This window comes from Durio zibethinus, chromosome 9 (genome assembly GCF_047325235.1).
Source record: "Durio zibethinus cultivar Kanyao isolate XHJ-2024 chromosome 9, ASM4732523v1, whole genome shotgun sequence".
NCBI classification, from domain to species: Eukaryota; Viridiplantae; Streptophyta; class Magnoliopsida; order Malvales; family Malvaceae; genus Durio; species Durio zibethinus.
Genome location: NC_143170.1, coordinates 27832395 through 27846798, shown reverse-complemented (window position 1 = coordinate 27846798; position 14404 = coordinate 27832395). Strand labels below are relative to the sequence as shown.

The 14404-nt window shown below is 32.9% G+C and overlaps 1 protein-coding gene across 2 annotated transcripts; it reads left to right on the top strand.

Annotated features, from left to right (window-relative positions):
• The first annotated feature begins 1295 nt into the window (after positions 1-1295).
• LOC111314168 (ADP-ribosylation factor GTPase-activating protein AGD1-like) lies at positions 1296-13421 on the top strand. 2 transcript variants are annotated; one of them, XM_089766117.1, is made up of 20 exons: positions 1296-1626; positions 2508-2584; positions 3260-3360; positions 3914-3984; positions 4711-4773; positions 5431-5475; positions 6385-6450; positions 6576-6623; positions 6723-6818; positions 6908-6949; positions 8347-8562; positions 8693-8824; positions 8911-9138; positions 9291-9377; positions 9584-9922; positions 10197-10336; positions 10410-10503; positions 11826-11991; positions 12071-12317; positions 13011-13421. In XM_089766117.1, the coding sequence occupies exons 1-20, from the start codon at positions 1582-1584 to the stop codon at positions 13123-13125; spliced, it is 2418 nt and encodes an 805-aa protein (XP_089622243.1). In that variant the 5' UTR covers positions 1296-1581; the 3' UTR covers positions 13126-13421. The 2 variants fall into 2 exon arrangements, with proteins under 2 accessions (XP_089622243.1, XP_089622244.1); XM_089766118.1 differs by lacking the exons at positions 1296-1626; positions 2508-2584 and adding an exon at positions 2763-3076.
• Positions 13422-14404: the final 983 nt, after the last annotated feature.

Below are 14404 nucleotides of genomic sequence, written 5' to 3'. Positions count from 1 at the left end.
ACCAAGTAAAATGCGATTTTTGAAAAAGAGTACTAAAATATTTCATGATATGTTAATACGATAATTTAAAATATGATACGATGATATGAAAATAAAATAAATAAAAAATATAAAAATAATATAATTTAAAATTTTAAAAAATTATAAGTAAATTTATTAAAATAAAAAATTTATATTTTATATTTTTATAATAATATAAATTATGAGATATAATTTTTATATAAAATATGATATAAATATAATATTTTATACTATACAATGACATAAATTATTAAGTTTGTGAACATAAATCTATGGAATACGGAAACAAATGAGATTATGAAATTACCGCAACTGCTTGGCCATGCTCCATTGACTTGAACTGACTTCAAAAACAAAATTTTTGGTGAGAATTTTGAAAGAGAAAAACAGAGCCAAACACAAGAAGGTTGGGAACATAGGATTAACAGGGGATATTATTATTTATAGACAAAGCTTTGACCTTCCCTTTGCTATATTTGAGTGATTAGTTTAAGAAAGTTTTTAAACTTCCATAATATTAGAGGTTGGGAAATCAGAAGAAAAATTTATGGGAATGAAATTAATTGAAAGTATGGAAAGTTTTCCATAATCTTAATTTTTGGGCGGTTAAATGGTTATTTTAATGTCATTTTTATAAATGGGAAGTGAAATGTGAGGAATCTCCATATTAATTAAATTAATCACCTATCTATAAATGAAAATTTGTACTATACATTATTATCAATAATTTTAAATTTTATCAATAAAATTAAAAGACATGAAATATTTTATCCAAAATTTTTTTATTTTATATATTTGATTTATGTTTTATTACGAGTCAAAATTTAAGCATTAGACACTGTGACATTCAGATCATTTATGCATAACATAATTTGAGTTTTGAATTAATAAAAAAAAAAAAATTTAAAATACAATGTAAATTAAAAAAAAAATGTTACTACTGTTTTTTATTGATAACTTTTGTAATTAATAAAAAAAATTAAAAAAAAAATGATGAAACTTTTACAAACGAAATTAAAAGAATTAACTAATAGAATAAAATATATTTATTAAACTAAAAAAACTTAACATGCTTTAATTTTTAATTCTTCTTTAAAATTTTAAAACTTTATCCTTAATATATAAAATAATTGAATTATAGTAATACCATTTTGTAATTTACTCTTTTATTAAAAGAAGACATCAATAATTAAAAATTAATTGAATTTTAAATCTGATGCTTTTGGATTTTGAAATTTTTTTAAAAGCAAAAGGATATTACTTTAGAGAGAAGCAGAAACGGCGGGTTTATTTTTATTATTTTCCTTTTTAAAAAATTAAAAACAAATTAGTGACAGCCATGAAAGTTCGCAGGGGATGTTCTAACAACAATGCTAATCTCTTTTTCACCATTTAAAGTTGGAAATTAAAAAGAAAAAATATATTATTATCCTCTTTCGTTTGCGCCATTTTCTCAAATCTCCCAAGCGCAAAACACAAAAAATTAAAAAAAAAAAATCGGACTTGTCTTTCGTCGCGGAAAACGAAGAAGATCGAGTGAAATTCTGTGTTTCTCCAAAAATGCATTTCTCCAAACTTGAAGATACGCCGATGTTTCGGCAAGAGGTTCGTCTTTTTTTGTTTGGAAATGATGCGTTTTTCCTTAAGTAATAGTTCAATAATGCAATTATATGCCGTCATTGATTTTGAATAAACACGAAACTTTCGTTTAGATCGCATCCGTAGTTAAAAATTAGGCGAAAAATTAGGTGTTTTTGGATGTTATATTATATCATGATCTCTTTATATATTTCCAGATGCATTCAAGCTTCGCTAATCGGCTTTTGGAAGTAATAAATCTTAGAGTAATTTTAGCCGTTTAATCCTTTTTTATAGTTCTTTTTACATTTCGATAGCATTTTTTTTTTTTTTTTTGGAAAACTTCGTTTGCTTTTTCTGCTTTAAATGGGATCTTTTGTTGCCGGATTCGGTTTTTTTTTTTTTTAATACAAAGGACAAGAGGCTGTAGCATGGGATAGGAAAATGGTTTGCTACTTTAGACCTTTTGAATGTCATATCAAATAGAAAAGTGAACTCGATTCTCGATTATTTATGTTCAAATTCAAATTCATATATATATGTAAGATAGTAATTTTTTAATTAAAATAATAAAATTATATATTAAAATATAAAAATTCAATTAACTTTGCGAGTTACTCAAGTCAGATATTAGGAAGTTTGGACTCGGCTTGCTCAATAAATGGAGCTGCTCAAGCTTGACTTAACAATGATCAAACCGAATTTGAATTTTATCCAAGTTGAGCCCGAATAGCTTGCGAATATTGATGTATCATTTATATCCCTAGGTTCAATTAGTGTAATTGTACTTGTTTATTTAATGTTTTAAGATGAATTTTGTTATTATTGTTAGTTAGTATTTTTTGCATTATGTTTAGGTTAGTTTGTGTTGGATACCGCAAGTAATTGTTGTATTCTTGGTGAAACAGATACAATGCTCAGAAGAGAATGCCGAGTCAATGCGAGGAAGATGTTTAAAGTTTTACAAAGGATGTCGAAAATACACGTAGGTTTACATTTTGGTTTTTGTTTCAGTAGTTTTCATACACCCATTTCCTCTAGCATTTCACATGATTAACTTTGAAGAGAAAACACTGCTCATTAACTAGCAATCTCTTTTATTCGTGTTATTTTGTGGTGTTATTTAGCTGTCGATATCTAATATTAGTTCTACTTTGATAAAGAAGAAGACAGAAGCCCCTGAAAACAAAAAAAACTGAAAGAAGAAAAGCAGTAACTCATGGAGGTAGAAGCTGCTTATAAGTTCTAATTCATAATTTTTAAATGGTTTCTCAAACAATGGATTGATATGCTTTTCCTTCCCTATGCGGTGAGGGGGATCTCTTTTCTGGCTCCATTCAAGCCTTCTTAGACCTCAGGCTACTAGAGAAGCCTTGGGAATGGGGCTGTGCGGAGATGAAGTCTTATTACTTAATTACAAATGTTGTGCTTCTGAGTTAGACAAGAACTAACAAACAACGCTCATATCTTTTAACTGGTAAGAGAAACTGTGGTTAGCTGTTTTTTTGTTTGTCCAACAAGTGGTAAGTGCACAACAATTTCAAATATGAACTGTTATCCGGCTGCCCAAATGTTATTGTTTCTCAAATTAATATTACTTCCCTTATAAGGCCTCATATTGTTGAATGATCTCACATGGTTGATTCCTTCTAAATACCAGAGAAGGGCTGGGAGAGGGATATGACAGTGACATTGCTTTTGTAAATGCCCTTGAAACTTTTGGAGGGGGGCATAATGATCCTATTTGTGTTGCTTTTGGAGGTACACATTCTAACATCCTGTACCCCGTTTGAATGATACCTTGAAAATGCTTATTTTTATTTGCTGTAATTTAGAGCTGCCAAGATTATGTCCATTTAAATATTGCATGGTGTTAAAATGGATTATCACATTTATTTTTTCATTTACTTTTGGTCCCTTTTCATGTCTTCCTCATGTTATGTGTCCTTATCACTTGAGAAAGGCAAAGCCTTTACAAAAATTGTTTGAGCAGAAATCAATGCTAAATATTAGAATTTCTTATTTTGTGATAAAATTGATACTTAAGAGGAGATACTTAAACAGAAACATTTTGTTTCTTTTCTTGAAAGATAATAATCTTGTTTGTCCTTTTTTTTTCTTTACTTAGTTCTTTATGCATTTATTATGTAATTTTGGCATTAAGGTTTTTACTTAAATTGATCACGCTGATCTATAACCCTCTGTCTGTCATGGTTGGTATATAAAACTTGTTGGTTTGTAAGGTCTGGAAATGAAATAAGTCGCTCACATATTACTGCTGTTCTTACTGATGGAATTTATACTGTTTCCTCAGGCCCGGTCATGACAAAATTCACCATTGCTTTGAGAGAAATTGGTACATACAAGGAAGTTCTTCGTTCACAGGTAGTGACTTTTGTGATTTTAGATATATTTTATGTAGGGCTTTGATTATTGAATTTAGCGATTTGACATAATTCTGTGTATGATTAGTATTTTCTATGAAAATTTGTAGTTATTGAACATGTTTCGTCTTGAGCAATTATAGCGTAAATTATGAATAATTACAAAACAAAAGGATACTGCAGGTCCTAATTATGCACCTCATCACCAACCTTAAGAATTACTACCAAGAGGAAGCCTGTGATACAATGGAGGGAAGAGGATGAGGTTCTCCTCCTCCCAGAAACACATAAATTTCAAAATCTAAATGTTCAGACTCAATTGAAGGCATTAACTAACTATTTTAATGATTTAATAAGTTGGATTTTTTTTTCAAAGTTTGTTTCCACCTTAAATTACCAATCTAATAGAATTAGATCGTAGTGTGTGGATCTTACATAAATGAACTGGTAAGTTGTTTATCAATTGTAGTTTGTATTCTTATCTGGTATTCCCTTCATTTCCTTATATGACACGCATCACTTTTATTAAAACTTTCTAGCACATTCAATTATTCTAAGGTAGGCCATTCTCTAACAATATGCTTGAGATTTTCTGCTACAATAAAAGGTCATTTTGTTTGACATTAAACTTCTAAGTTGTTTCTCCCTAACAAAAGAGTTTTAGATTGGTGAAACTTTTTCAATTAATTTGATTCCCTCTTCTAACATGTCTAATTTTCTTTTTCAGATAGAGCACATGCTAAATGATAGGTTGCTTCAGTTTGTCAATATTGATCTGCAAGATGTCAAGGTACTCTTTAATTTTATCATATGATAGATACTTCATCCAAGTGCCTATCATCTTAACGAAGGATGTTGAACTTTACGGACAATAGCTTGATATTTTTCTTAGTTATCACTAGTTTCAGCTCTGAAGTTACAGTGTTTTTTTTTTTTTTTTGTTAAGAAGCAGGAAAGTGATATTGTTTAGACTTTCTCCTTTTTCTTTTTCTTAGTTCACATTCACATGATTTAATGTAACATTATTGAGAGAGAGAGAGAGTAGTGCTAACTTTTGCTTTTAGTGGAACATTTTTTCCTTGCTGTTGGAGAGGAGAGAGTTAATGAAGAGGATTTTGTGGGCACTTTAATGACATTCATTTTACCTACATGTACTATTGGAAAGTCCTAGGGTACTTTTGAGAACAGCAGTGTCATTAATGTCTTATCGGCCTGCATGCATAGTGGATAAATTTTTTTATTCCTTCTCATATTTGACCTAGAGGGATGAGATCTATGGTTATCTTCTTTATTGCTGCCTCTCTACAACTGGTGTCACCTGCTTCTAGATCGTTACAGGCTGGGGTGACCAGCTTCTATCGGAGTTCTTTACTCATACATGACAGTCTTGGTGATGTTAATTGGTTTCTCTCATATTTTCTGACCCACTGCTGAACCAATGTTTCAGGATGCCCGAAAACGTTTTGACAAGGCTTCGCTTATATATGATCAGGTGAGTATCAAATCAAAGTGTTAAACATGCTTCTCTTTTTCCTTTTTGATTTTCAATTTTCCAGTAATAAGGATGCCTTTAATCTTTAAGCATTATGATGATTATTTTGTAAATTTAAATTTATTGATAAAAGATTGTTAGAAGGGACCTTGAAGCATATGTGCATCTTGTTGCAAATAGAAGATACCAACCATATTTTGGTTGGTTACTGCTCATTTCAGAACACAATTTCTAAAATTTCCCTGATGTTGAGTATTGATGTTGCACTCAAAAACCATGAAGGAGAATGGTAACACTAGGAAGCAGGGCCCATGCAATGTTTGTGTTATATTTGATTCTAAATTCTTATACAGAGTTAAAGTCCTTCAACATGGGAAGACATGATCGTAAAGCCTCTGTTCTGTTGTTTCATTTGCTAATTGCTTTTGGTTTCTGAAAGCATAAGGCAAAAGGCATGTTTTGATAAAAATAACCAATGATATTTTAAAGAATTATAAATTTAAAAAAAAAAATGAAGGTTTGTGAATATCAAAATGGATTATATTTTTAATATGGAATAATCATGTTGAAAAGTGTGTTACATTTTAATTTTTCAAATTTTTTTACCGATGATGGTTTTACCTTTTCATCATTTCTTTTTAACAACTTTGATGGAACAAATTGTAAGTAGCTAAAGCAACAATCAAGTAGAACCTAAATTGATTTTTCTTACCATTTGATCGTAATCACTTTATATTCTTATAAGTAATGCACTCATAAGAATTAATTTATGATTGAAACAACTAGTTATTATGAATTTGAGAACTGATTTTAGTGGACTATTTTTTTGTAAAGTTAGCAGCTCTATGACATTCTAGCTGGTATATTCTCAATGATGCAATTGGTGCTATTTCCCATTTTGCCACACAGACACGAGAGAAGTTTCTTTCTTTAAGGAAAAGCACTAGAATGGATGTAGCTGCAGCCTTGGAGGAGGTATATACAATATTAACTTTCTCTTGACCCAAAGAATTATTCTTACAAATGCATAAATTGATGAACTATGTTGTCATGGTTAACCATTATCTATCAAAATCTAATTTGGTAGAGAGACATTCCAGGAATTGCATACTGTGAGAACCTCATTTGAGCAAGCCCGTTTCAATCTGGTAAGTTATATTTATTAACAAATGAGTTTTCAATTTTATATGCATTTGTTTACTGGAAACTTCTGGAAACTGCAAATATGCATGTTCTGCTATGTCCAGGTTAGTGCTCTATCCAAGTTTGAAGCCAAAAAGAGGTTTGAATTTTTGGAGGCTGTTAGTGGGATGATGGATGCTCAGCTTCGATTCTTCAAACAGGTATGGGACATGTCATATGATGACAACTCATCTTTTTCTTGCAGGTATCTTCTTAGTATGTTCAACTTCTGGACCCTTGTTCTGTGCAGGGATATGAACTCTTACATCAGATGGAACCTTTTATTAACCAGGTTAGTCATAGTAACTTTTCCTCTTATAAGACGAAATGAAAGATAAATTATACCTTTTATCATATAAAAGTGTGGAGATTTCTTTCCTCCAGTTGATATTGCTTTAAAAAATGAAAAGAAATGGAACGAAGCTGCTAAAACTAGTTGCCAACTCCTTTGAAACTAGAAAAAAGTAGATGAGACATGCTATAACTTTTTGTACATTGCTTTTCCTCACAAGTTGCATCCTTGAAGGAACCCACCAAGAAACCCATTCTAGGGAAGAAGGTTAGTTGTTTTGTAGCCCGCAGAGAAAGCCCAATCTTTCATTTATTTTACCCTCTTTCTTCTTCTCTCCAATTCATAGCAAAAGGTGACAAGGGGTGCAAAAGATTAGAGCCCTCAAAGCATAGGGTCGAAATTCTTGTTGTCCAGCTTTTGCATATATCATTAAATGAAGTAAGAAAAATTATCATTGCCAGTGTCTTTGAGTGACCGGAGGTTATGTAACCAAAACAATCTTCCTAATCTTGAGAAGATAATATATGATAATGCATAACAAACTGTTTTGGACTATAACGCTAAATTAAGCTGGTCTACCATGAGGATTTTATCTACAGTTGCTTTAGATTCTTCTACATGTTAGGACTAGGAGTGAATACAGGAGCTTATGCCACCTAAATATCCTTGTCTTCGGTAAGTGGAAATGGGATTCGTCCTCAGGTCCCTTATGACACATTAATGAAGCTAATATAAGATTTGTCGTTGCTAGCTACCTGCTAGAGTGAGACTGATTTCGAATTAAGAAAAAAGTATGATAAGAGCCCAGTTTAGATCCCTTTCTAATCTGCTTTACTGCAAAAAGAAAACAAAAAAACAAAAATGACTCTTGTCCACAGAAATACTCAACAATGCTCCAAAATTTTAATCTATTTTTAGTTAATGCCACTTGGAACCAAGGTGCCTGTTGTAATTTAATATACGGCATGATGCTTTTATTCTTCTGGAGAATCACCAGCATAATAGTTCTGGTCAAGCCAAATAGATGGAAGTGGTAAGCCTTGAATCATTTTTTTGAGAACTGTTGCTTTCATCCAACCATTTCTATGACAAACTTTTTCTTCACTAATAAAAGGAAAAATTTTGCCTCGAGAGCATTAGTATTTCTTGTCCCTCCTTTTCTACATCAGAATCCAGTTCCTTTCTTGATTTATGAGGTCCTCCTCCTGTCATAAAAGTTCCCATAAGCAAGAAATTCATTGGGAAACTTAGAATGATTTTCTTTCCTGAGGAAATATATATTTTTTCTCAAGTTTTCTGCCAATAAAGTTTTCCTCAGAAGTTCTGTTCTTCCAGCTTTGAACTTTTGATATCTCTTAATCAGGATAATGTCAAAAACTAGTTTTTCTGGGTTGCAGGTCTTGGCCTATGCACAACAGTCTAGGGAATGTTCCAACTATGAGCAGGCATCTCTAAGTGAAAGAATGCAGGAACATATCAGGCAGATCGATCGAGACAGTAAGCTGTCCTTAACTGGCTATTTGGATCCTCCTTCAGCAGATGCTATGAGACCTTTTGCAAGGGGTTCCCAAAAAGTTATTGAGGTAGTTATGCAATCTGCTGCAAAGGGAAAGGTAATATCTGATCTGTTAATCAACTTTTACATACTTCTCTTAGAGAATCTTACCTAAGTTTGAATTTTGATAACTTTTTATTCCTAAGGAGCTTCTTTGCATATCCATAGCTAATATTACCTTTACTTAGGTTCAAACCATACGACAAGGTTATCTTTCAAAACGTTCCTCAAACTTGAGGGGAGACTGGAAGAGAAGGTTTTTTGTTCTTGACAGTCGAGGGATGCTGTACTACTATCGTAAAACATTTGCCTGGTCTTCTGTAAGTCACTAGATGGAAGATGGTTAAAACTATGGACTGTAAATGTTCTCTTTCTTTTTTCCCCATAATAAATGTTACTCATTTAGGCAGCTGGAAGTCAGTCTGCTATACAAAGGAGTGGTTGCTCTGAAAGTGGTCCTGGGCTGCTGAGTCGATGGCTTTCTTCTCATTACCATGGTGGCGTACATGATGAAAAACCCATTGCACGTCACACTGTAAACTTGTTGACATCAACAATTAAAGTTGACGCAGATCAGTCAGATTTAAGGTTCTGTTTCAGAATTATCTCACCAACAAAAATCTATACATTGCAGGTATTTGTTAATAATTCAATTTCACAGTGAAAACATAATGGATGCTTTCATTTGTGACTCTGACTTTTTTCTTGCAAATGTTTTATGGTTAGTAAGTTTGAAAATGCTTAATTATTTAGCAGATTCTAAAAAATATTTGTTTGGCAATGCAGGCAGAGAATGCACTAGACCAAAAGGATTGGATTGAAAAAATAACTGGAGTAATTGCTTTGTTATTGAGTTCCCAAACACCTGAGAAGGTAATTGATGGAATTTTCTTCTGAAGAAAATAGGGGAAAAAGCACCTAATTATGCCTTATTTCTTTTTCCTCAACCATAAAATAGAATAGATATACATTTGTTTAATTTTCTTGAATTGGGAAAAGGAGGCATTCTTCAGGTGTTCCTCACTAAATATCCTCTAAATTCTTTATCTATGTAAATGACCATACAACGTTTATGTCAGTGTCTCTCTGCTTACCCCTTTGGAAGTGGTGATAATTGCTCTGTTAGTGATGGTAGTTCACTAGCAGATTCCGCTGATGCTTATCAGACAGCAATGGGGGAACAGACATCAAAGAATCTCTCCTCTGGAAGCCATTTAGATATATCTAGAAGTTTGCGGCACCAAGAATATCGCGCGCAGAGTGAAAAGCCAATTGATATCTTAAGAAGAGTAGCTGGGAATGATAAATGTGCTGACTGTGGTGCACCTGAGCCAGACTGGGCATCTTTAAACCTTGGTGTACTTATATGCATTGAATGTTCCGGAATTCATCGCAATCTTGGTGTACATATATCAAAGGTATGTCATATATATGTGTTCAGGGAACCTTATGTCTTTCTATGACATGATAATGGCATTTCCCTTAATGTGTTTTAAAAAAACTTTTGGTTGAGTAATTGGACCTTTCAACATGTGAGACACAAACCTTACAGAAGAGCTTATTTATTATCAACAATTTGTCTAGGATGTAGAAGGATCTAAATAGCTGAAGATCTTTGTTTTTGTTTGTAAGATCTTTTTCCCCTCCCTCTGATTCCCTATTCATGCAGCTTCACTATAACCTTTTACTCAGGTAAGATCACTGACACTTGATGTTAAAGTGTGGGAACCATCTGTCTTGGCTTTATTTCAATCACTGGGCAATATCTATGCAAACTCAATCTGGGAGGAGTTGTTGCACTCAGGACATACAAGAACTGCCATGCCCGTGGGGTAAGTAAAACATATTTTGATCTGATTGGAAAACTGTTTCTATGCTGATAAGTTGTTACTTCTTGTTGTGTAGTTCTTTGATGTCTGATGGATATAAGCAGCTTCTCACAATGAAACCTAGTCATAATGACCCAATTTCAGTGAAGGAGTTGTTCATTCATGCAAAGGTATTGCCCCAAATAATTTAGTATCTTCCCCCTATTTTTCGTTCTTTTCTTTTCTCAAATGAGAATGCTGTGGAAAAACCAAGAAATAAAACTATGTGAAAAACTAAGAGTAAACTGAATGTATATTGAAAAACCGCTCATAAAGAATTATACAAGCACCTTAGGTTTATATACAACTAACTAGGGATTAAACTAGGAAACTAAATCTTCCTAAAAAACTGATCCTATAATTGAGGGATTGTCTATCCTAATTTTTTGTCCTTAATTCTAGGGATACAAATACTTAATTCTAGAGATACAAATATAAATATACAGATTACAAGATTAAATATAAATATAAATATAATTGCCCTTTTTTACATGTTTTGGATGTCAATTTTCAAAATTTACCACCTTTTTAGAGGTTGCTGCTAGGTAATTTCAACCAAACATTGACTGCTAGGCTCACTTGTGAGACCAGTAGTTCCTGTTATTGTCCCAATTGGCATTTGAAGACACTTGAGCATATCAATATTTCCTTGCCTTTGGAAAATACGTGGCTTATAGCAGATAGTAAGGGTAGATGAGATGAAGAAGATGAAAGAGCCAAGATCATAGCACAGTGCTTGCCAAAGGAAGAGGAAAGTTGAGACCTGGAAGTAACCTTTTCACTCTTCATTTCTTTTCTGAAAACTAAGAGAACTGTATCCAGGACAATGACTAACTTCTTGAGGAGATAAAAGCACTCGTGTGATAGAATTAAAAAGTCATTGAGAGCTCTGTATAATTCAATTTGAGACACAGATACATAGGAACTAGGCAGTGAATTTAGGTATCCTGCTAGACAAATTGATTTCTTAGACTGGAAATTTAGGGAAAAAGCAATGCTTGCTCTTGGGTGGTAGGGCTAGCTAACCATGCAGTTTCAAGGTCACTTTGTTTTGTTATTTAAAATGATACTCTGTTTCTTTATGTTCTGTTCAATGTTTGAATCAGTGCTTTATTTCATTGTCCTTTTTCTATTTCCTTTTTCTTCTGCACGTTTGGATTCTGTTTCCTTTTTCTTTTCTAGCCTTTATCTTGCCCTGAAAGTCTGATTGCAGCCTGAAATTTTGTTCATATGCATCAATACTTCAATTACATATTCTATTGTTTACACATACTAGGATGTATAATTGTCTGATAAAATTTAATATGCTTCATAACTTAATGTTCAAGCTGTCAATAGATTTGCTTGTGCAATGGTTTTAAAACAATACATTTGCTGGGCAACTCCATGCCTGTGGTAATAGGTTTAATAATCTTTTCGTCTGGATATAGAGCTGACGGTCTGATTATTTCAGTATGCAGAGAAAGCTTTTGTTCCTAAGATAAAGGACAATCAGCATCTCCTTTCAATGGCAGAAGACGTGTGGGAAAGTGTTCGTGCTAATGACCATAAAGCTGTATACCGTCACATTGTTTGCTCCGGAGTAGATGTCAATGCTATCCATGGGCAAGCATCATATTGTACATCCTCACCTCTGTTCAGATTAGTGTAATGGCAAGACTAAGAAAATTTCTCATCACAACTTTGATTGCTTTGCAGGTGACTCTCTGGACCAGTCCTCAAGATATTTGAACTCATTAAATAAAAGTGAAAATCAGATCGAAGAGGAGTGTTCTGACCGCTGTTCTTTACTTCATCTTGCCTGCCTAACCACTGACATTGGCATGGTGGAGCTGCTCCTTCAGTATGGTGCAAACACAAATGCTACTGATTCAAGAGGTCGGGCGCCACTTCATCTTTCATTGGTTGGCAGGAAATCTGCAATAGCAAAATTGCTGCTTACAAGGTGATTTTTCTTTTTCTGAATTTCCTTTTGCTCTATTTGCGTCTAGGGGATCCTGCTCTTTATTATGCTCAGAACAGGCAGAACTTTTTCTTTACAATTTTCTTTTTCTTCAGTATTATTGCTTTCAGCATGGTGAACATGACACTGCAGTAGATTCTCTTAAGAAAATATTGGTTTAAAGCTTTTCTGGAGCTCATAAGGATCTGGATATTATTTCATGAGATATGGAATTTCACATATTTATGATAGCAAGGGCATAAAAAATGCTACCTCAATCAGCGAAATTTTTAGTTTATTTGTCATCAAGACTTCTTCCTGGCTTTGTTACATCATACATACAGTTGAGATTCCCATGTTTGAGTTTTATAGATAACAATTCACCTTCTCAGTAAGCTAAGTGAAAATTGTCATTTTTTGTTTGCTTTTTAATGGAAAATATGCATTGATAAGATCCGCTCTCCTCCCAAAAAATGGAATAAAGGAAAAGAATTTGATTGTAGGTTATGAAAAAGCCTGTTAATGCATACACTGCAAGGCCATGGTGAAAAGTTTCAGAATGAAACATGTTTTTCTGCCTTTTCTTTGGTTCTCTTTTCCCATCATTTGTACAGATATATATATATTCATAGTTTTGTTTAAACAAGTTATCTTTTCTCTGCGCCGTGAAGGCAACTCACAGTTCCCCAATTGCAGGGGAGCAGATCCACATGCTGTAGATGGAGAAGGTAACACTGCTCTTCAGCTTGCATCAGCATCAGGCATCGATGATAATGAGGTTTTGGCACTCTTAACAGACAGCAACAGATAGTATAGTGGATCCGAACCCAAAAGAGCCTGCAATGACCCCCAAATGGAAGAAATAGACGACCAGTCGCCTATTACTTGAAAAGGTTAGTGCTGAACTTAGTAAACAAGTGAAAAGTTTGGCTTGCCAATGTGAAACTGCATTATAATTCATAGCTTTCTTCAAGTGTATGTAATTCCTCCTACCCCCATCTTAGTACTTTCTTTAGGTGCTGTCAATTGTACTAAGGTAGCTTATCTTTTTTATGCTTTGCTGTTTATTTCTTCTTTATCTTAATATATATGCAAATTTTATTTGATGATTGGGTTAGCTTAGCTAAATCAAAAGAGTGATCTGTTGATAAAATATTAAACTTTTAGATCCATTGTGCTTACACGAATGGATAGAAATCAAAAGGTAACTCAATTCCTCTGCATACCCCATTGAAAACCTTCCAAATCATTTCCAACTTATATAACTTAACCAAATCACCTAGAAAATTATTACAACTAAACCAGGCAAAAAACCACCTTCTTTAGCACCCAGAAAAACATAAACAGCATCATCCCAAAAACCTATTTTCTTATAACAATCAATCAAAATCTCCCAAAACTCTATATCATTCCCTTTATACTCCTGTTACACCTAATAATTGAACCCAAAACGGCCTGAAAAGGCCTCCGCGTCCTAACCATCTTGTCTGAAACAACATTAGCATCACGAAAAAGCTTTGAATTGCATAAAATAATCACTAGAAACGAAAAAAAATCCAAATTTGGCGAGTTTGGGTCATAGATCTTAGCTAGTTACTTAAAAGTAGTCCATTGTTTTGTTGCAATTGAATATTTGATTCAATGACGGGTATACAATTCTTATACATAATCGTTTGTTCAAGTAATTCATTATTTTTATTTCATCTGAACATTTGACTAAATAATTGGTATGATTCTAGTATAACCTCTCGCTCAAAGAACAATATTCAAATTAATCTTCCTCAAATCTAAAGAAAGAGAGTAGTTCATAGTTGTTCCATTTTTTTCCATCTTTTTTTTTTTTAATTAAGTTGAAACAAACATGAGGATACAAGGCTTATGAGGTGAAAAACAAGTCTCCAAATGAGCCATGGGAGGTGTATGGATGTAGGAGGCTGATTCTTAAAGGTGATGGGAAGAGGAGAGTTGTGAAGATTCATATCAAACATATGAAGTATTATCTATTTTAATTCAAAAATTTTATGATTTTATTTCATAAAAAATACTTTATAAGTATGTATTTGAATCTCTACTTATGTATAATTGTATAT